The sequence below is a fragment of the Gobio gobio genome (genome assembly GCF_949357685.1).
Source record: "Gobio gobio genome assembly, chromosome: 22".
NCBI lineage: Eukaryota > Metazoa > Chordata > Actinopteri > Cypriniformes > Gobionidae > Gobio > Gobio gobio.
In genome coordinates, this window is record NC_137118.1 from 19,397,388 (window position 1) to 19,421,574 (window position 24,187).

The following is a 24,187-nucleotide window of genomic DNA, read 5'->3' on the forward strand; positions in this document are numbered from 1 at the left end:
CTCTTCTCACCTCACTTCATCTTGTCTTGTCTTTTCTCAATTTGTCTCATTTCTTCTTTTCTTAGCTCATTTCACATCTTTTTTTTTGCACCTTGTCTCACGTTGTTTTGTCTCACATCTCACATCACTTCATCTTCTCTGGTCTTTTCACATCTAGTCTCTTCTGATCTTGTCTCATTGCTTCTTTTCTTGTCTCAATTCATTTCTTCTTTTTGTATCTTGTCTTGCCTTGCTGCTTTTCTCAGCTCATCTCTTTTTTTCTTGCCTTGTCTCGTCTTGTCTCATCTTATCTATTTTCTCAGAAACACGGTATGGGCAAAACTTTACTTAAACAACTGAACTCACTCCTTGAATAAACATTAATAAAGTTGAACATTGGAAAAGGGTCTCCCGTAAAAGGCACCTCTCATAAGTCAATATAAACTCTTCATATCAGCCCAACCCTGTTATCACTTGCGCACTGGGTTTTCCCCTTGGACCTAAATCAAGAATATATGAGACAGAATATAGTACCTAGTGGCCATCTTCAAGCAGCAAAAGACAATTACAGACGCCTCTATGAGATTACAGAGAGCTCTGGTTAGACCCAGGTGGAGGATTCGGCCCCTGGAGGCAGAGACAAAAGCAATAACTCCCTACACTTGACCTTGCCTCACTATCTTTATACACTTTACACACACATGCACACACAACTGTTTAAATGACAGTGGGATTACTGAAATCTAGCATCTTTTCGTGTTCCAATGTGTAAAAGATGGTCGAAGAGGGAAAGGAAGCAGATGTTTAATCAGTTTACCTCTGATTGAGAGAGGAAGAGACCATTAGAGTGACCCAGGACTGCAAAATTGATCCCACATCTCCCATATTCACAGCCTTGCTGAGCCCTGTTAGTGCCCTCAGCTTTGTCCGTTGTCTTTTTTATTGACCTCATTACAATGCTGCTCGTGTTTGGATTAGTTTTCCTGTGTCGCAGAGGGTTGAGACTCTCGCCTTGACCTGCCACACACATCGATTACGCTTTCTACTGGACACAGAGCTCTGCTGTCTAAACAGACACACTTGGGACAGTATTGTTCTTTGGGCGAGACAAGAAAGTCTGCAGTGTGTATTTGTATGCTTTTATTTGTTTTCTAGCAGCAGGGTTAGATGTTAAATAAATTATAAAGAAGAAATATGTGCAATGATGCTCTGTGTGACTCAAATTACTTTTTAATCTCTCATATATGGACTGATATGTCAGTTTGATAAGTGAGGCAATAAACCTTACAATTCTTGTTCAAGAATATAATTTTTTTTTTTATTAAAAGTGATCAATAGTTTGCTCTATTACATGTTTGTGTGTTCATGATGTAGGTCAGTGTGACTTATGTGTTGGTTCTGTTTGTTTTTCGCAGTTCTCCAAGGAGAAGTACCTGCTGGAGTCGCCCCCGGAGAAACTCAGGAAGGAGCTGGAGGAGGAACTTAAACTCAGTAGCAGTGACATGAGGAGCCACGGCTGGTACCATGGCCATATTCCACGAGAGGTGCGTCTTTGCTTCAAGTTTTGTCTCAAGCAGCCCGAATTTTGACTAAATGACATAAGGTCTGATCCACTTTGCAATCTGTTCTAGCCTAGTACCATGCACTTAGACAGAAAGAGACTGTCTGACTGGCATGTAAATCGTCCAATCATGGTTCATTTTGTTTTTGAATCGATTTTACCACAATAATGGAGAAAAAGAGAACTGAACACAAATTATCCCATAATTTACTCACCCTCAAGCCATCCGAGGTGTATATGACTTTCTTCTTTCAGCAAAATAAGAGTTGTATTAAATAATATCCTTGCTCTTCCCAGCTTTGTAATGGTACTGAATAGTTTTTGAAGCTCCAAAAAGCACATCCATCCATCACAAAAGTAATCCATACGGCTTCAGTGGGTTAATAAATGCCTTCTAAAGAAGAGCGATGGGTTTTTGTATGAAAAATATCAATTTTTAAAACTTTAGGGTTGGGCATCGTTTTGATTTGAACGATTCTGATTCCGATTCCGATTCTTAGTTTCGATTACGGTTCTTTTCGATTCTCGATTCCGATTCTTTGAGGGGTGGAGTCACAACATGTCACAGGCTCATTTCACAGAGGAAAATTGTATTTTGATTCAATAATGAGTTTTAGTTTTGGGACTTTCTCCGCTGGCATTTTCACTTGCTTTGCTGCAAAGGTGAATGGAGTTTCACACCGAGTCCCGGTTTAACAATAGCATTAACAGCAGTCATTAGGACTGCTACTAGCGTGGGCAATTTGTGCTACATTTATCTACGAGGGGGAAAAATAATTTCAGTAACGTTGTTGTTCAACACAATTCGCAATTTGGTCAAGGGGTTTACACTACAATCACTTACCTGATTATGATGAGGTGGGATAATGTTAGTTCACCCTGAAATGAAAATAAAGCCATCTTTTACTCACCCAGCTGTTGTTCAAATGCGCGTGTTCCAGTGTGTGCGCACTCCAAGCCGCAGTAGCCTCGTGCAATATTGTCATGACAACCGGTACACAATATTCACTTAAGGAGGTTATATTATTAGTATTATTTCTTATCATATACGTTATAGAAAAGACGAGAATCGCGTTTTTTTCTATTGAGCTTGATTTCTCAAAATGGTGCGCGCGCGCGCGCGCGTGTGTGTGTGTGTGTGTGTGTGTGTGTGTGTGTGTGTGCTTATCGTGGGTGCAATGACAACAGTGCGAGTTATTATAGTAGGCATGAGCGCCGGCGGCTGCTGACAGCTCATAGTGTAACTTACACAGAGGAGCGCGCTCAGAATAACGGCCGAGCTCAGTGTTTTGACTGAATAATACGGTGTCTTTCTCGCAAAACCTATAGTGTGCCCACTGAACACTTTCCATATGGCGCGCGTCTCCCTGTATCGTTGCGTGATACATTTGTTTACTTTTTGTAATGTTTTAGCTGATCGCCATTCACTGCCATAATAGGAAGGAGCGCGTGCAGGAACAGTATTTTAAATGTCATAGGACATAGGGCACTGGGACAACATCAGGGTAAGTAAAAGAAGGCTTTATTTTCATTTCAGGGTGAACTATCCCGTTAATAACGTTGGTTAGCGCAGGGTTGCCCGAGGGACAGACCTGCGCAGCATTTCAAACACGCTACACTCGTTAATTTATAGCTACACCACATATTTGTAGTGCATCCTCCCGTGCAAGAAATAAGTTTGTCATGTGTTGCACTGTGCCGACCCAGGTTTTTTTTTCTTTAGTGAAATAAAGCCACACTTTTGAGCGCCACTTACCGTGCTCCATGGCTGCAACAGAACAAACGGGCGCGGCAAGCACTTCCGAAAACTTGCGCGTTTGGAACCGATGATCGGAATCGAAAACAAAATTTCTAAACGATTCCAATGGCATCGTTATTTTTTAAACGGTTCCAAGTTGGAACCGGTTCTCGATGCCCAACCCTATTTATAAACTATAATCACTGGCTTCCGACAACAGCCGTACGTGCGTTCACAAGGGAGTCGAGTTCCGGCAGAAGGGTGAACTCTGACACGACATATATATTATTATATTATAATGTATCAAAAACCCATTGCTTTGCTTCAGAAGGCATTTATTAACCCAATTGAGCCTTATGGATTACTTTTATGATGGATGGGTGCACTTTTTGAAAAGAAAACTCTATTCAATGCCATTACAAGCTGGGAAGAGCCAGGATATTTTTTTAATATAACTCAAATTGTGTTTGGCTGAAAGAAGAAAGTCATATACACCTAGGGTGGCTTGAAGGTGAGTAAATTTATTTTTTGTGTGTGAACAGATCCTTTATATATACACTTCTACTCAACTAAGATTTGATAGCACTAACCTGGCAGTGATTTATTTCGTCCTCAAAACTAAGGCTTGTTGCATCATCCCTAATACCTTTTTTCAGGCAGACCATTGAAAGCTCATGCCCTTGAAAGTTGTGTACAGCTAGCCAATCCGATTTGAACTGCTGATTTCAGTCAGTGTTTGTGTGCAATACAATATGCATCACATGCTCAGTGAAAGGACTGTGGACAGTCTATGGCTATGCTTCCCAAAATCCCAATCTGTTGTCTGAGCAATGTTTTGAAAGTGCCAGTGTTTACACTCTTCAGGGAACCCGCCTACAAATGACTTATAGTCGTCTCTGCATGTTAAGCTGGAATGGAAGACAGTATTTTAACTTCAAAAAGATTACACACTTCAACTTTGAGAACAATTGATGTCAATGGGAAGTCCACACCATGATAATAAAAAAAAAACAGTGTGCATGCCACTGGAGAAGTTGGCAAATTAAAACTTTTGTTAGCCATTTTAGAGGGTTTTCTGTGTTCCTTTTGTATTGTTTATATGTGCTTGTTTGTTTGGCTTTTTCTGTTGGTGTGTGTGTGTGTGTGTGTGTGTGTGTGTGTGTGTGTGTGTGTGTGTGTGTGTGTGTGTGTGTGTGTGTGTGTGTGTGTGTGTGAGAGTGAGTATGTCTGTGTCCTTTTTGCACCATAGAGCCGTCAAACTGCAGCCCACACTGTCTCTACTATGAGAGGGGCCATCTGGGCATTAGCATAATGTATTCCTGCTCAAGCTGGAGTAAAGAAAACTCCAGCCCTCTCTATTAAAACTATAGCTAGTCACCATGGCGATACGCCCCCATGCTGCACTTCTGACCTCACCAAATGTGCTGTTGCGCCATCTGCTGGAGCAGAGGCACGCACCACATACAACATTTAATCAACTTTCTTTTAAAATGTGCTTGTGTAAAATATACAAGTTAATTCTGTTGATTCAGTTGTCAACAGTGTGAAGTAAAAATATTTTAACAAAAAACTGATTAAAGAATGCTGTGGATTACCACAGAAAGCCGTTTTTAATTTAATTTCAAATGTGTTTATTTAAAAGAAAAAATTGCTACATTTCCACTGGAATATTCTATGTGAAAAAAATTATGATTCATTCATCAATTTATTCTCACCTGGGATTCGAGACAAATTTGGGGATTCTAAATCTAATTTAGTAAATAGGGGGAAAAAATAGGATTTTAATAATTTAAAAAAAATAAAAAATCGTAACGTAAACTCAAAAATAAATAAACGTATAGTAGTCTCAGAATTGGCCTAGCAGTTATCCTCTGACATGTTGAGCTTTGGTGCTCATGTGGGAAATGTGAGTTTGAGTTCAGCTCGCAACATTTCCATTAATAAACCCTATTGTTTTATTTATGTCAACAGGTTTCAGAAACTTTGGTTCAACGTAGCGGTGACTTCCTCGTACGGGACTCTCTGTCGACCGTGGGAGACTATGTCCTCACGTGTCGCTGGCAGCAGGAAGTGATCCACTGTCGGATCAATAAAGTCCTGGTCAAAAGCGGACAAACGAAAATCCAGTACATGCTGGAGCATGAGAGCTTCGACTCTGTCCCCACACTGGTCAGGCACCATGCTGGCACAGGTCGACCCGTGTGCCCGCGCACCGGGGCCCAACTGCTGTGTCCGGTCAACCGAACACTGCCGCTGAGGTACCTGGAAGCGACTTTTGCTTTAGCTGGTGGGAGACCAGGATCTGCACATTCACCATCGGCCCAGAGGGGGGCACACATCAAGAGACGCAGTGTTACTATGACAGATGGACTGACGACAGAGAAGATCATTCCTCACAGGTAAACCTTCGCAACTAGTGTGTGGCTAACTCATAGTGCATTTTTGTTTTGTTTGTTTTGTTTTGTTTTGGATTGTTTTGTTTGATTTTTAATTGGACCATATTAATTTAGTGTTTTTGGTGACCACTAGGAGTTAAATTGTTTCAGAGTCCCAAAATAAAATTTTTGTTTTGTTTTGGACCATATTAATTTAGTGTTTTTGGTGACCACTAGGAGTTCAATTGTTTCAGAGTCCCAAAATAACATTTTTGTTTTGTTTTGTTTTGTTATTGTTTTTATTGGACCATATTCATTTAAATTGTTTCAGAGTCCCAAAATAACATTTTTGTTTTGTTTTGTTTTGGACCATATGAATTTAGTGTTTTTTGGTAACCAGCAGGAGTTCAATTGTTTCAGAGTCCCAAAATAACATTTTTGTTTCGTTTAGTTTTTTTTGTTTTTATTGGACCATATTCATTTAAATTGTTTCAGAGTCCCAAAATAATATTTTTGTTTTGTTTTGTTTTGTTTTGGACCATATTAATTTAGTGTTTTTGGTGACCAGCAGGAGTTAAATTGTTTCAGAGTCCCAAAATAACAGTTTTGTTTAGTTTTTTTGGACCATTTTCATTTAAATGGTTTCAGAGTCCCAAAATAACATTTTTGTTTTGTTTTTGACCATATTAATTTAGTGGTTTTGGTGACCACTAGGAGTTAAATTGTTTCAGAGTCCCAAAATAACATAATATTTTGTTTTGTTTAATGTTTCAACATGTTTTATGTTTGGAAATGGTTCATGTTTCAACCCAGGATATTTGTATATTTATATTGGTATGTACATGTCAACAATAGTTGTGAAATGTATGCGCCAGTCTGCAGATTTTGGGCAGTAGTAGTTGACAGAAATCACAGAAAATTGCGTAGATGGGCATAAGGTTTTCCTTCTTCCAAATTATCTCTAAAATTCAAATTTAAGTTTGTGCTTCACAAGCCTTATCTCCTAATCTTGAATATTTGGTTACATTCTTGGAGTTCAGGTATCTTAGATCAGGCATATTGGTGGGTGCACAGTGTTTCAATAGGCCATATACACAGGTGCCATAGATGCAGGAGTGATGTGCTCATGTAGGATGTCTTGTATTATCAGTGCCGCCCAGTCTACAGAGCCAGATGAGCCTCAGACAGTCGAGCCAGAGGTGAAACCGGCGGAGGGCAGCAGCTGGTGTGTGTGTGTGTTTATGTGTGTTCACAGCTGGCACAGACCCCCCTCCCACTCACTCCTACTCACTCAGTTTTCCAAACTGATTTGGCCACATGGAAACCCTTCACTTGCTTCAGTGCATGCCATCACAATAGCACTGAATGTGTGTAGTTTAGAAGGCTTGTAGCTGTGGTGTGTTGTTTACCAAAATTAGAGGCCAAAATACTGTATATAGCTAAACCTGGATTGTTTTGACATAAAGAATGAGGAATTTAAAAGCATGTTTGTCCTTTCCAGCCCCTCTACAGTGCACCATAAGGATGCCATGAGGAACTGCGCCATGAGCATGGATCAGATCCAAGAATACCGCTGCCCACTGTCCCCAGTGGGGGAAGCACCTTTATCCCCTGCCTACAGCTCCAGTGAGTCCACACACACTCTCATGCATGTATTTGAACATTTAAAGATCTTTTTCTGCCTGATTTAACCTATAAAAATAGTTTTGTTGGTTTAAATTAATGTATATAGGTTGGTTCAGTGATGTTAAATAATATGTTTTACTTGTTTAAGTATTTGCATTTCAGGCAAATGTTTTCTGGCAAATTAACTCCCTTTGGCATGGACTTTATGCTTTATAACTTTCAGATCAGATACATGCACAAACAGCTATATTACACACTAAAGGACAGGTTTAAAAAAAAGCACAAAAGTTGCCCTTTAAGGAATAGTTCACCCAGTAAAATCTGCTGTTTTGTCTCTCCAGTTTCCCGCCACAGACATGGCTCAGGTGGGCGTGTCCTCGCCGTAATCCCGCCTTCTCCAGTGATGCGGCGCTCTAGCGATCCCCATCTCTCACCATCCTCCTCCAATAACAACCTTCCCTGCTCGGACACACCCCCTAGCACCCACTCCACACCTGCCCATGGTTACCCATCCGAGAATTCGGAGCAAGGCGGCAGCTACTGTGAGCTGAGACCCGGACAAGCCCCCATTCCTCCCTGCAAGAGCTACGTTGAGAGGCTGAGGGTGGAGGAGGGCCAAAACACGGGCTCTGGAGCTCCAGACGGGATGGAGGGTTTCATGCTCCCCCTGGTGGAGACCAGCTCCTCCTTCAAGCCTGGGAAATACCAGTCGACTCTTCTGCCAGCTGAGAATAAACCTCTGGAGATGAGTGTGTTGAAGAGGGTGAAGGAGCTGCTGGCGGAGGTGGATCCCAAAACAGCAGCCAAGCACATCACCATGGCCGACTGCACGGTAAAACACACAAATAAATACACTGCCACCAGAACAAACTGACACTCCTTATACATCACATTAAAATACATTGAAATTGACTAAAACTATTAGTTTGTTTTAGTCTCAACCATTTTATTATAATTTTTGTCACTAAAATATAACTATATACAACAATGCCCAAGATTTTCCCAGGATCAAGAGATGAAAATTAAGAGAACGGCAGTTACAATCAACAAAACAAGTGACAGACAAAATAATAAAAATGAAATAAAAAACCCATAAAAATAAAAATAACAAACCAAAATAAAAACAATTGGGGTATCAAGTACAGCTTACAGTTTTAAAAGATCAGATAGAGTGACAATAAGCGTTGACCAAGATTGTATTGTATTGCCTCCATGCTCGAAAAAGAGCAATATCCATCAAATATGACATCCAAGTAGACGTAACTGGGGTCGATAGTTCCAACCACACTTCTAAAATAACTTTTTTTGCAGCAGCAGTAAGAGCAGTTGACAGAGTCTTATTTTGATAAACAGACAGTTACAATGCAGAATCATCAAGTGAAAGTAAAAGCGATGGGTCCTTTTGGATCTGGATCTTTAAAAGATCCAATAACAAGTCCCGAACCATGGACCAGAAGGACTCTATCCAGGAAAAGTCCTTAAGCAGGGAGTGGCATAAGCCCTATTTATTATTTACGATCACTGTGTTAAGTTCTTTCTCCCAAAAACCCATAACTGGAGTATCTGAATATTGTCTTTTCCCAAAGTGATTCATAGTTTATACTCACTAAACATCTGCAAAAAGAAGAGTATGTTTTCCCCATTATAGACCATTTTGAGTTGGGTGCAGATTTGTAAAATGAAAACAAATAATTATAATTATAATAATTTATATAAAGTAGTGCTGTCAAATCGATTAATCGTGATTAATCACATCTAACATAAACGTTTGTAAATACTTTATATATATATATGTGTGTGTGTGTGTGTGTGTGTGTGTGTGTGTGTGTGTGTGTGTGTGTGTGTGTGTGTGTGTGTGTGTGTGTGTGTGTGTGTGTGTGTGTGTGTGTGTGTGTGTGTGTGTGTGTGTGTGTGTGTGTGTGTGTGTGTGTGTGTGTGTGTAGAATGAAAACAAATAATTATAATTATAATAATTTATAGTAGTGCTGTCAAGTCTTTAATTGCAAAGTAATTGCGATCTAACATTAAAGTTTGTAAATACATATATATAAATATATATATATATATATATACACACACACACACATATATACAAATATGTATTTACAAGCTTTTATGTTAGTTGCGAACTCGCGATTAATCGCATCTAACATAAAAGTTTGCAAATATATATATATACTGTATATATATATATATATATACACACACAAACGTATGTTAGATGCGATTAATCGATTTGACAGCACTAATATAAAGTATATAATATATACTTTAGTTATAATAAAAATGCTTTATTCTTAATTGTATAAAATTATAATATATTTGAATCAGTCAGTGAAAGCTGTACATGTAGAGAAATAATAAACAGATCACTTTTTTTCAGGTCTGGTCACATGGTCTTAGTATTGGGTCAGACTCTGGTTTCTTTTAAATTTACTTTTTACTTATACCTGATTAATACCGCTTTCATATTTCCAAACACTGAAAGCCAACAACATCATGTAAGGCACATCTGATTAGGTCTGGACAGCAACCAAAACCTTTTTATCTGTTTGCACTCTCAATGGTGTCTGTTATTAACATCCAAACCTTCAGGGTTAATAAACTCTTTCCACACTGCTGTGTAACACATTCATCTTGTGATGAGTTCAAGGCTAATTAAATGTCTTATGTTCTGACTGTGAATATATTAGGATGGGAATAAAGGGGTGGGGTTGAATATATTGCTCTTGTAACTGTGTGGCCATCGGCAGGTTGCTAGGATACTGGGCGTTACCAAGGAGATGCAGAGGATGATGGGAGTGAACTCTGGGCTGGAGTTGCTGACTCTTCCGCATGGACACCAGCTGAGGCTGGATCTGCTGGAGAGGTTAGGAAACACATACACATTTACATACAATCAAAATCAAGACATTTCATTTGTTAAGTTAAAGAAATAGCTCAGAAACCGACAGTATGCATTAACAACCGATGACTTTTAATTCTGTTGACCAGCAATTAATTCTATTCCAAGCAGCAGACACACATTTTTAGGTAAACAATCCCTAAGATGATTTACAGAATTATTGATAAGGACAATCATTCAAAATAAAGCCATATAATTAAAAAAAAATGAAATATTACACTTTTTATAAGCATTTAATTCTTTTTTTTTTATTAAAGCATTCTTACGAAGAGTGTTTTTTGTCCAAAGTATGTCTAGGTCAGAAACATGGCCGTAAATTAAAGAAATTAATACTTTTATTCAGCAAGGATGTGTTAAATTGATCAAAAGTGACAGTAAATATACATTTATGATGTTACTAAAGATTTATATTTCAAATTAATGCTGTTCTTTTGAACTTTCTATTCATCAAAGAATCATACAAAAAGTATCACCATTTCAGCACAACTGTTTTCAACATTGATAATAATGAGAAATGTTTCTTGAGCATCAAATCATCATATTAGAATGATTTCTGAAGGATCATGTGACACTGAAGACTGGAAGAATGATGCTAAAGATTCAGCTTTGATCGCAGGAATAAATTACATTCTAAAATATATTACAATAGAAAACAAAAAACTGTTTTTACTGTATTTTTTATTTAATAAATGCAGCCGTGGTGCTTCTTGTACCACTGCAGCTGTATTTGCTGAATTTGGAGTGATCAGCTGTACTTTTTTTGTCTCTTGCTCAATAGGTTTTACACCATGTCTATAATGATGGCGGTTGACTTGTTGGGCTGTACGGGCAGCACAGAGGAGAGAGCCGCCCTCCTGCATAAAACCATCCAGCTGGCTGCTGAACTCAAGAGCAACATGGGCAACATGTACGGATTCGCTGCCGTCATGAGAGCCCTGGAGCTGCCGCAGGTGAGAATACACACCTCTCCTCAGCAAACCGTAGCACAAAAGTGCAGGATGACTTAAGGGATAGTTCACCCAAAAATGAAAATTAGCCCATGATTTACTCATCCTCAAGTCATCCTAGGTGTATATGACATTCTTCTTTCAGACGTATAAAATCGGAGTTATATCTAAAAAGTCCTGGCTATTCCAAGCTTTATAATAGCAGTAATAGTTGCTCTGTTTTTGAAGTCCAAAATGCATCTGTCCGTCAAATAACTGCTCCACGCGGCTCTGGGGGGTTAATAAAGGCCTTCTGAAGCAAATCCATGCGTTTGTGTAAGAAAAATATCCATATTTAAACCTTATAAAGTAAAGTTCCGGCCGATCGCCTTCCGTGGAAAAAAGGGTTGAAAGTGCCTCTCGCAGTTCAAAATGCTTACGCTAACCGGTAGCGTAAGCATTTTGAACCGCAGAGGCACTTTCAACACTATTTCCATAAATACGGAAGGCGATCTGCCGAAACTTTACTTTATAAAGTTTTAAATATGGATATTTTTCTTACACAAACGCATGGATTTGCTTCAGAAGGCCTTTATTAGCCATGTGGAGCAGTTATTTGATGGACAGATGCATTTTTATGGACTTCAAAAACAGAAAAACAATCGCTACCATTATAAAGCTTGGATTAGCTAGGACTTTTTTAATATAACACCGATTTTATTCGTCTGAAAGAAGATTGTCATATACTCCTAGGATGACTTGAGGGTGAGTGATTTTCATTTTTGGGTGAACTATCCCTTTAAGTGCCAAAGTTTAAGAGCATGGTTGAACAAGAGACAAAGAAAGTACAGCTGATCAGCTAATTTTTGCTGGCAATATTCAATAGGAATCCATGCGATCAGGAACTCTGTGTAAGGACGAAAGATTTCCTCACACAGATTTCATGAATGGTTCAAGTTGCTCTCCCAAAGCAGGGGAAAGAAACAAGCCTGGACAAGGCGCAAACAATCATTAAAATGCCAGCGAGACATGAAGGAAAGAACAGAGACAAGAATATGCATGACTAGCAGGTTCAGAAAGATAGACAGACTCTTGTTAAATGTCCTGTGATGGTTGTTTAGATCTCACGGCTGGAGCAGACGTGGATAACACTGCGACAAAGACACACAGAAGGGGCCATCCTCTATGAGAAGAAACTCAAGCCATTCCTGAAGGCTATGAATGATGGGAAAGGTAAAGCAGAGTGTCACTCACTTCACAATGACAGTAACACAATAAAGAATCGTCTTTAATGACAAAATAATGTTAATATCGAGCACTAAAAAAATTTTTTACTAGCAATTATAAGTTATATTAGTAAACTGAGACCTGAGTAAACTATTAAAAAAACGACAGAAGTACATTGACAATATAGTGTGTTATTCTTAATATTAAATTAATATTCATTACAATTCATTTTAATGTAATCATAGTATTTATGGTTTTATTTATAAACTTTACTGTATTTAAATTCATGTTTAAGTAAATTATTTATTTGAAAAATATTTATTATAATTTATTAAATTTGTATTGTTATTATTATTTTACTTGTGTATTACTTTATTTAATATATTATATTTTTAGATATTTCATTTAACATCCTCACCTCGTGTCATTTTGACCCGAAAATCTTTTTCTTTCTTTTTTTTTATTTTTAAAAATGTAGTGTTCATCGGAGTGGTACAAAACCTTGTCACTTTTATCACACGTGAAATTGGAATGCACACAATTGACTGGATCCAAGTTTTTGTGGTTGTAATAAAAAAAAAGAAGAGATCCTTCCCTCGTGGGTCCGGTTGACCCAATATGAATTTATGGGAAATAGGGGGGAAATGTTTTTTTATTTGTCAAAAAAAAAAATCCAGCACAATCCAGAACACACACCCACACACAAATGAAGATGAGACCCTAGAACATCACCAATGCAGAACACACTCACATACATACACACACACACACACCTAGAAATTACCATTCAAATAAATATATATATAATGGAGCCGCAAGGGAAGGATCTTTCCCTTTTTTCTTTTTTTTATGACAACCACAAAAACTTGAATCCAGTCACATTTTTTTGTGTGCGTTCCAATTTCAAGTGTGACAAAACTGACAAGGTTTTGTACCACTCCGATGCTCACTCAATTTAAAAAAAAATTAAAAAAAGAAAGAAAAAGAATTTTGGGTCAAAATGACACGAGGTGAGGATGTTATATATATTTAAAATACTTGTTTTTTAGATGTATTATTATCTCTTTCAGAGACCTGTGTCCTCTCCAACACCTCTTTCCCTCATGTGGTGCCGGTGTTGTCCCTGCTGGAGCGCGGGGTGGCGGCAGGGGAGGCGCTGGAGTCGTGGGAGAGTGTGGAGTCTGGTGTGGACGTGGTCATGAGTCACCTGGAGGCGGCGCGCACCATCGCTCACCACGGAGGACTGTACCGCACCAACACTGAGAGCAAACTACAGGGTAAACTTTTAATCTGTGTTAGACCTATGCCTAAACTTGACTCTGACCAATTCCAATAGACCAGAAGTTTAAAAAAAATCCCAAATGCACTCCCTCTATAGGCATGCATATCTACTACAAAACTATGTTCATGGTAGCTTCATCCTCAGAGGTTGTCAGGGGTTTTTCAAAATATATATCTTTTTAATCGAGGGGAAAAAATTGTGAGATTTTTGTGCACTTAAAAAGTAATTATATATGTTTAGCATGGTGTTTATATATATCAAACCGATTAATCGTGAATAATCGCATCCAAAATAAAAGTTTGTTTTTACATAATATATGTGTGTACTGTGTATATATTTATATTTTTTACATTTTATATATAAAATATTTATATATATAATATAAATTATATAAATATATATTATATACAGCATATACATGCAAATATTTCTTAAATATATACATGAATGAGTGTATTTATATATACTAAAGCCCCGTTTCCACCGAAATTACCCGGAACAATTTGTCCCAGGAACTTTTGTCCTAGTAACTCTTTTTCCCCTCAGACCTGCTGCTGTCTAAAGTACCGTGAAGATTAGTCCGGTGACGTAGGACTGCGCGCGACTTTCCAGAGCCCACTGGATTTCGTCCTCCGCAAATACACTTAATAAAGCCTGAACCTCGTCGTCGGTCCATCAGTCTTATTTTTTAAACTCCATTGTTGATTTGAATAGCAAACAACTCTTACTGCATGCACCGCGACAGACTTTTAGGTTGAAATAAAATGCCATGTCAACCAATCAGCATGTTCAGCGGCCAAGTCCCACCCCTGAAAGTTCCTGAACTTTGAAAAAGTACTACCTCGCGAGCAGGGCCGTTTTGAGGGGGAAATCTTTACCCGAACTTTACTTAGACCCCGGTTCCTGCGGTCGAAACACACTGAGTACCACCCCAAAGTCCCTAGTTCCTGGGTAAAGTTCCCACGGTGGAAACGCGGCTTTAATAATTATACATAGTACACACACATATATTATGTAAACACAAACTTTTATTTTGGATGCGATTAATCGATTTGACAGCACTAATATATATATATATATATATATATATATATATATATATATATATATATATATATATATATATATATATATATATATATATATATATATATATATATATATATATATATATTAATGCTGTCAAATCGACATACTGTGATTTGGATTGCACTAGTCCTAATTTCACAGATTTGATTGTTTTCATTTTCTATCTCTTCTCACAGATTTCCAGGAGCGGAAGGAGGTGCTGGAAATCTTCTGTACAGAGTTTCAAATGAGGCTTTTATGGGGCAGTCGTGGCTCTGAAGGAAGCCAGGCCGAGCGCTATGAGAAGTTTGACAAGGTCCTGACCGCTCTGTCCCACAAGCTAGAACCTCCTGTACGACACAGTGAATTATAGCACCCCCACACCCACAAAATGGTATGATCCCTGACCTATCTGTCACTCCTACTTCTGGACCAGACCATTATGCTTTTAGGGGGGAGGCTTTACAGGCAGAAATGGAGAACATGAGGCATTGTTCTCTATGAGGTACTCATGCAAAACAAGGCACAAAAGGGGACAGGCTTTATGCGAGCATGGTAGCGCCCCCTAAAGAACACAGATGTGAACTACAGCAATGGAATGAAATAAAAATCTAAAGCCAAAATCTCTTCTTCAGCGGTGGGACTTCAGCGGTGACCAAGGGCACTTCCTTTTCAAAAAGAGAGAATGTGATGAAGCTGACTTTAACCCAAATGGATCTGAATCCTGTTTTATGTGAATCAATTATTTTGTTCCCATCAGCTTGTATGTCAACAAAGAGCAAATATGTCTTGCAGAGGTGACGCGTCTCCGTACCGGAGATGAGACTGCATCGACGTTACATAGTCACGATTTACTGCTGGAATAGACTGAACACACACACACATGTCACATGTCTGAATGTAAGTTGCCAAATCATTAATTCAAACAGATATCTGCTGGATAAAGAGTCTTTTTTCGGGACTGTCATGGCTTTATCGATCGAAATGGAGTTGACAGTTACTGTGAGGAATTGGGCCTTCATTTTTAATGAGTGTCTAACAGATGCTCACATTCACACTCTCTCCAGGTTTATTTTTGTCTAAAGGGGTCATATCAAATTTGCCTTTGTATTTGGAATAATAGAGTTCATTCTTTAACTTAAAAACTCCAGTGCAAAAAGAGTATTTATTGAAACTAAATAGCAAAATTGGATTCTGACGGCCAAAACCCATGTTCATTAGCCTATGACCACCCACTTTACACATCCGCATTGCATATTGATGAACTAAAGGAGTAAAACTATGAAAGCGGTCAAATCCACCACATATTATACTGTTTTTGGTTGTGTGTAGCACCTACAGCCCTGAAGATCCCTCAGAAGGATCCCAATGTTGCAATGTTCAGTGTAAATTGTTCTATGAAACTGTTATATTTTAAATATGAAGATAGACATTTGCATAAAGTCTTAAAGGCACGGCAGCAAAAAAAACCAGCCTGTTTGATTATCAGTCAAAAAGAGTGGAAATGCTCATGAAAAACTAAATTATGAATGGTTGGGGTACTTCAGGAAAAATTAAAAATAGCAAAAATAACAATATGACCCCTTTAATATCTTTCATGACAGACCATGCTAGTCAATATGGCCATAGCAATGAGTTTTTAGCTGTTTTTTACATGCAAAATGCTATGAGAATTGTTGTAAATTATTTAAGAGACCCATATCCAAACATTGCAGATCAAGTCCATGTCCGGATCATCCATCACAAGTTAGCAAATGTACTAATTCAAGCATTCAAAGTAATGTTATGGCAATAAGGCTCATTGTGTTGAAATGCTAATGCATATTGCTCATGTTTAGGATTAGGAGTTTTGCTAAAACTCCCTATTTTGGCGCATTTGTCCAACAGATATGAATTATACCTCATATTGTGCTATTTATTGAAGAAATGTGGGCTATTACTTTTCTAAGTGATCGTGCACATGATTTCCATATTTAAAAAAAAAAAAAAATCCCATAGTAGATTTAAATAAGGGATTGGAGAGATTTGATGTGGGCTCTTTTGATTTGTGCCTAGCAACCACCCAAAACACCCTAGCATATGCATAGCAGCACTATGACATCCTGCTGGTGTGTTTTGTTCAAGTAGGCTACCACTAACATTTTCATCAAGTTTCTGCAGGAAAAAAAAAAAAGTTTGAAAGAGTTCAGCTGATAAAAGCAACACATTCATGAACCCTAATCCAATAGGCCTACTGTTTTCCTATTCTGGTAGATTTAGCCAAACAAAACCCAAAGTCACATACATATACCTCTGTCAGCAGTGTAAATGTTCTACCCTTATTTCTGGGTACCATTAAAAAAAAGTTCTGCGTATCTGGTTCTAACGCGATCTATTGTGTGTATCATATACAGGCTGCTATACTTCACACCCAGTCTATCAATGCATACTTCCAGGGAATTTTCTGAAGGTGTTTTTTCAGGTATCTTAATAAATGCACATTCGAAAGTAGATTATGTTGTCTGTCACAGATAGGGGAGCATTATTATGGGATGAAAAGTGGATCGTATGCAATTTAACTTTTAGCCAAAAGAGGGCTCTTAGTAAGCTAAAAACAGTAAATGGAAGTAAGTTTTGAACCTTTTGAAACTTTTTTTAACAAGGCCTGCTGGTCTAGGACTGTAACATGTGTTTGGTTTCTCTACTGTAAAGGTAAACGTGTAACTATTTTCTTTTGTAAATAGTTACCCCTAAACGGTCGATGATAGACGAGGTGGACGAGGTCACGTGATTGCATCCTTTTATTATGTGCTGTACATACTGGTATGTCATATGTTTTGCACTCTTTTTTCAAAAAATAAAATAAAGTAAGCTTGTGTTTTTGTGATTTATTTGCTCCTAAGATTGTTTAAAATCGTATTTGATTTTAACTTACATTGAAATCCATGTTTGTAGATGCCTAAGATTTGTGTAGGCTATTTTCATTGGTCTAACAAAAACATTCCCTATCTATCTATCTATCTATCTATCTATCTATCTATCTATCTATCTATCTATCTATCTATCTATCTATCTATCTATCTATCTATCTATCTATCTATCTATCTATCTATCTATCTATCTATCTATCTATCTATCTATCTATCTATCTATCTATATCTATCTATCTATCTATCTATCCTTCCGTCCGTCCATCTCTCTCTCTCATCTTCCCTGCTGTAATCTTTTGATAAGTCTATTTACTGCGCTAAAATGACTTGTCTGATAATCGGCTCACATCATTATTTAATAAGTGATGCACTTTGTTAATAACATTGTTAAAATTGTTTTTTATGATATTAATAATAATGTTCATTTAAAAATATATATATTACTACAGGTGTATAATATATATAATATATATTTACTATATTTTAAATAGGTGCTGGTCATATAATATGAATATCATCAAAAAGTTGATTTATTTCACTAATTCCATTCAAAAAGTGAAACTTGTATATTATATTCATTCATTACACACAGACTGATATATTTCAAACGTTTATTTCTTTTAATTTTGATGATTATAACTGACAACTAAGGAAAATCCCAAATTCAGTATCTCAGAAAATTAGAATATTGAAATAGTGAAAAGGTTAAATATTGAAGACACCTGGTGCCACACTCTAATCAGCTAATTAACTCAAAACACCTGCAAAGGCCTTTAAATGGTCTCTCAGTCTAGTTCTGTAGGCTACACAATCATGGGGAAGACTGCTGACTTGACAGTTGTCCAAAAGACGACCATTGACAGCTTTCACAAGGAGGGCAAGACACAAAAGGTCATTGCAAAAGAGGCTGGCTGTTCACAGAGCACATAAATAGAGAGGCGAAGGGAAGGAAAAGATGTGGTAGAAAAAAAGTGTACAAGCAATAGGGATAACTGCACCCTGGAGAGGATTGTGAAACAAAACCCATTCAAAAATGTGGGGGAGATTCACAAAGAGTGGACTGCAGCTGGAGTCAGTGCTTCAAGAACCACCACGCACAGACGTATGCAAGACATGGGTTTCAGCTGTCGCATTCCTTGTGTCAAGCCACTCGCGAACAACAGACAGCGTTAGAAGCGTCTCGTCTGGGCTAAAGACAAAAAGGACTGGGCTGCTGCTGAGTGGTCCAAAGTTATGTTCTCTGATGAAAGTACATTTTGCATTTCCTTTGGAAATCAGGGTCCCAGAGTCTGGAGGAAGAGAGGAGAGGCACACAATCCACGTTGCTTGAGGTCCAGTGTAAAGTTTCCACAGTCAGTGATGGTTTGGGGTGCCATGTCATCTGCTGGTGTTGGTCCAGGGTCAATGCAGCTGTATACCAGGAAGTTTTAGAGCACTTCATGCTTCCTGCTGCTGACCAACTTTATGGAGATGCAGATTTCATTGTCCAACAGGACTTTGCACCTGCACACAGTGCCAAAGCAACCAGTACCTGGTTTAAGGACGATGGTATCCCTGTTCTTAATTGGCCAGCAAACTCGCCTGTCCTTACCCCATAGAAGAGGAAGATGCGATATGCCAGACCCAACAATGCAGAACAGCTGAAGGCCACTATCAGAGCAACCTGGGCGCTCATAACACCTGAGCAGTGCCACAGACTGATCGACTCCATGCCACGCCGCATTGCTGCAGTAATTCAGGCAAAAGGAGCCCACTACTACACTGTAAAAAAAAAATTAAGGTCTCCAATTGAAAATTTTCTAGTGACCGATCACATCTAAATTATTCAGTTGGCCAAATTTAATTTCTGTGTATTGATGCAATTTAATTCACAGAAATTCAATTTGGCCAAAATTTTGTTGTGATCAGTCACTACAACATTTTCAATTGGAGACCTGCTTTTTTTTTTACAGTGTAAGTATTGAGTGCTGTACATGCTCATACTTTTCATGTTCATACTTTCAGTCGGCCAAGATTTCTAAAAAAAATCCTTTCTTTGTATTGTTCTTAAGTAATATTCTAATTCTCTGAGATACTGAATTTGGGATTTTCCCTAGTTGTCAGTCATAATCATCAAAATGAAGTTTCACTTTTTCAATGGAATTAGTGAAATAAATCAACTTTTTGATGATATTCTAATTATATGACACCTGTATTACTGTTGTACACTTCTGGGTTTAGGAGAGTGTAGCTCTACAATATGACCACAAGGTGGCAGCAGAGTCAAGATAGATTCAACTCCAGTCGTAATGACGTCAGCATTCTCAACTCCCTGCACTTGACCCTACTCAATAACACATTTTAAGGTGTGTTTGATGTAGACACAAGATTAAGGGTTAAACTACTAAATATAATCTATTAGTGGTCTTATTATGTTGGTGAATTTCTTTAGTTTTGCTACAACTGGGCCGAATCAAATCTAGCCCTTTAAACCCATTCATAAAACTTGCATACATCTTTCTAATTGTTTATATTCATCAGAGTTAACCGAATATGCATATGAATAAAGATGAAATATGCATGCCTTGCTAGTGTGTGCGTGTCTGTGTGTGTGTGTGTGTGTGTGCTTGTTTATGTGATTTATGAGGACACCAATTTGTATAATGACTTGGGCATTACACTGGCATTGCAACATAAACTTAATTTAAGAGGACATTTCCTGAGTCCTTGTTATTAAAATGGCTTAAAAAATACTAAACAAAGTTTTATTAAAAGTATAAAAATGCAGAAAGGTTTCTATGACGGGTAGGTCTAAGGGTTGGGGTTAGTGTAGGGGGAAAGAAGATGTTTGTACAGTATAACAACCATTACGCCTATGGAATGTCCTCCTACTGATAGGTGCACAAACTCTCACACACACGTTTGGTTCACTATCTTTGAGGGGACTCTCCATAGACGTAATGGTTTTTATACTGTACAAACTGTATATTCCCTCCTCATACTAACCCTACCCCTAAACCTACCCATCACACAAACCTTTCTGCATTTTTACATTTTACATTTCATTTTGTGTGATTCATAAGCTTGTTTCCTCATGGGGACCTCAATTTAGGTCCCTACGGTGGCACAAGTCCCCATGAGTCAGTGTGCATTCAGATTGAAGTCCACCGGGATAGAAAAAAATGTGTGCGTGTGTGTGTACAGTTGTGAATGCACTGCGACAGAGCATGCGTACTGGCTTTGAGTTGTCGTGCGTCAGACTAAAGTGACTTCACCAAGACAAGATGGTGGCTACGGAGGGGGGGTTGCAGCGAAACTATGATGCAATCTCTCAGTGTGTGTGTGTGTGTGTGTGTGTGTGTGATGTCCCAACTCCCAAGCACAGCTGTGTCAGTCAGAGAAAGGTCCACCAGGCACTGCTGGTGAAGCGGGGTACACTGACAGGGACACAGGGACATGAAGCACTGAATGCCCACTCAGCACACAAAGACACGCCGAGCTGCCCGTCACACGCCACTGTGTTCAAAAAATTGGGGAAATGCAGATTAAAATCTTTTATTGAAGGCCGCAGTGGTCTGTGAATTCAAATGACAAGTTCCACTATAGCATAAATACACAATCTGCTCTGAAAGAGAACAGGACCTTATCAAAGCCCGAATATGGAATATTATACAATATATCAAGAGTCAACTTGTTTGGTGTTTTTGTAAACATTAACAAGATTTCATATTAAATTTCATGTGCACATGACTAAAACTAGTGCTAAAATGTACCATTTATTTTTGTAACAGAAAAAGTTTATCACTTTTACCTGTGAATATTGAGTTAAATATTTATAATATATTTGTATTAAACATTAATACAAATTCATATTTTATTAAAAATGTTGATCACCTTCACCAAGGAATACTGTTGTACATGGCAGATTTAATTTAAACACACACACACACACACACACACACACATATATATATATATATATATACATTATTTTTTAATTAAATATATGCCATGTGCCATGTATATATATATATATATATATATATATATATATATATATATATATATATATATATATATATATATATATATATATATATATATATATATATATATATATATATATATATATATATATATATATATATATATATATATATATATATATATATTATTTGGTCTTATTATATTTGGTATATATTTGGTAACCAAAAAAAGTTGATGGGTTTTACAAATGAATATTGTCTTACATGGTACATATACATACATATTTTATTAAATACAAATATATATTTATATATTTATTACATTCATATATTTTAATTATATGAAATATTTATGAAACTTTTTTTATATTTTAATTATATATATTTGTGACACACATACACTATATATTTATCTTTTGATTTAAATATTAATATTAAATAATAAAGTTTTGTTTGCAGAGTCAGTGCTACACAAACACACATATATACATACTTATTTCCATATATACAGTACATATATATATATATATATATATATATATATATATATATATATATATATATATATATATATATATATATATATATACAGTACACACATATATATATATATATATATATATATATATATATATATATATATATATATATATATATATATATATATATACAGTGCATTTATTATGTAAACACAAACTTTTATTTTGGATGCGATTAATTGCGATTAATCTTTTGACAGCCCTAATATTTATTACATTAATATATTCTAATTACATTAAAAAATATATATATTTAAATTGTATATTTATGACACACTCACACACACACACACACACACACACACACACACACACACACACACACACACACACACACTCACTAAATATTTTATTAATATATTGTTTAAAAAAGGTTTATTCTGTTGTTTCGAAACTTGTTGTAATTGTTTTAGATTATTGATTTTAATTATTAATGTTTGGCAACAATTCTTATTTTTTGGTTAACTGAGTAGTGGTATGTCTGCTGATTTGGATTAGATGACTGTTGTTATTGCTTTGTCTTGTGTTTTATTGTTTTGTTTTGTGTGTTGTTATTTAACGTTGTGTATTAGGACCCCCTTGAAAACGAGATGATGCATCTCAAGGGGTTTATCCTTAAATAATACAATTTGTATATATTTATATTATATACATGTATATAATACGTGTGAGTGTGTGTGTGTGTGTGTGTGTGTGTGTGTGTGTGTGTGTGTGTGTGTGTGTGTGTGTGTGTGTGTGTGTGTGTGTGTGTGTGTGTGTGTGTGTGTGTGTGTGTGTGTGTGTGTGTGTGTGTGTGTGTGTGTGTGTGTGTGTAACACTGACTCTGGAAGCAAAACAGAATATTTAAATCAAAAGATAAATGGAAGTTCAAGGTGAACCTGTCATTCTACTGCAGTATTATAGTATGTGACTTTCTATTTGTTTTTCAATCTTGTGAAAATGTTTTTTGTGTGCCTGTGGGCTATTTTTGGGTGATGTGTTTTTCAACACAACAGGGTTCTGGGCTTGACATTACTGCTCTGAAAATGCTTCAAATTGTGTTAAAGCAGCTGGGGAACGCTGTGACATCAGTATACATCCTTTCCAGCCTATTCTGATTACATTTGTGGTATTATCTTTTCTTTTCTTTTTTAGAATTTATTTCACTCTTGCGCTCTTTTTTGGATTTATTTACAGACGGATCTGCTGGTGACAGCACAGGAACAGCCTGTCATGTCCTGAACGGCTAAGTACATGTAAAGTGACTGGATTACATGTCTTGGTGCTTTAACACTTTGTCATCTAAATCTAGAGCTCATGCCGCATCCACCACACACACACTTATTCACACAGACACACATACACACCACTGAACTCATGTCACTGTCAGTTGTGTGCAACCTGCAACGTTAACAACTGTGCTTTTAAAGAAAATACAACAGAAGCCAGGATACCTAAACTCAAGTAGGCTACGTCTCCCATCCGTTTGGTTAACCATGGTTATATGTTAACAACATATGTAGTGTAAGTGTACACATACCAGTGTGATAGTCCAAATTCATTGTGATAAATAGTATTCTTGGTCAGCCCCAAGTGTCCCCTCATGTGACTCTCTGTGGCCCCAGGGCCCCCCTTGCCCCTCAGACTTCACATTACCACATGAATGGCCGGCTGCAAAGGGCCAGTTCATCCTCGGACGCCAACAGAAGGCAGGAGATTTGCAATTCAATCTGTTCCTAGTCGGGACAGACCTGTCACCAGTGTGACAGAGGCCGAGGGGGTGGGGGACCGCACATCACTCCACCATACATCACGCTTTCCTAAGGAGATGGAGTGAAAGTTCAGACATTATGTTAACATTTAAATCACATTATTATAATGATCAATATAATAGCTGGACTACATCAGGTAAATTGTCAATGGAACCTGCCATTTTTCAGTAGAATTTGAATTTTGAATTTGAAAACAAACACAAAACAAGTCATGAAACCACAAAAATGTAAAGGTCCAATTAAAATATTGTTGAAGCCAACAGAAATTGGAATCAGTTAAATTGAATCAATAAAATGTAATTATATACACAGTATAGCCTACACAGTTAGAACATA

At 37.3% G+C, this 24,187-nt stretch overlaps 1 protein-coding gene across 2 annotated transcripts in view; it reads left to right on the forward strand.

Annotated features, from left to right (window-relative positions):
- Positions 1-17,543, forward strand: part of sh2d3ca (SH2 domain containing 3Ca) — a 60,436-nt gene extending 42,893 nt beyond the window's left edge. Inside the window, exons 4-12 of one of the 2 annotated variants that reach the window (XM_079804516.1) lie at positions 1,395-1,523; positions 5,250-5,677; positions 7,155-7,279; positions 7,621-8,111; positions 10,033-10,148; positions 10,963-11,134; positions 12,232-12,343; positions 13,408-13,614; positions 14,885-17,537. In XM_079804516.1, the coding sequence (XP_079660642.1) occupies positions 1,395-1,523; positions 5,250-5,677; positions 7,155-7,279; positions 7,621-8,111; positions 10,033-10,148; positions 10,963-11,134; positions 12,232-12,343; positions 13,408-13,614; positions 14,885-15,060 (1,956 nt within the window). In that variant the 3' untranslated portion in view covers positions 15,061-17,537. Of the gene's footprint in view, positions 1-1,394; positions 1,524-5,249; positions 5,678-7,154; positions 7,280-7,620; positions 8,112-10,032; positions 10,149-10,962; positions 11,135-12,231; positions 12,344-13,407; positions 13,615-14,884 lie in introns of both variants that reach the window. The other variant, XM_079804517.1, reaches the window with a different exon arrangement.
- Positions 17,544-24,187: the final 6,644 nt, after the last annotated feature.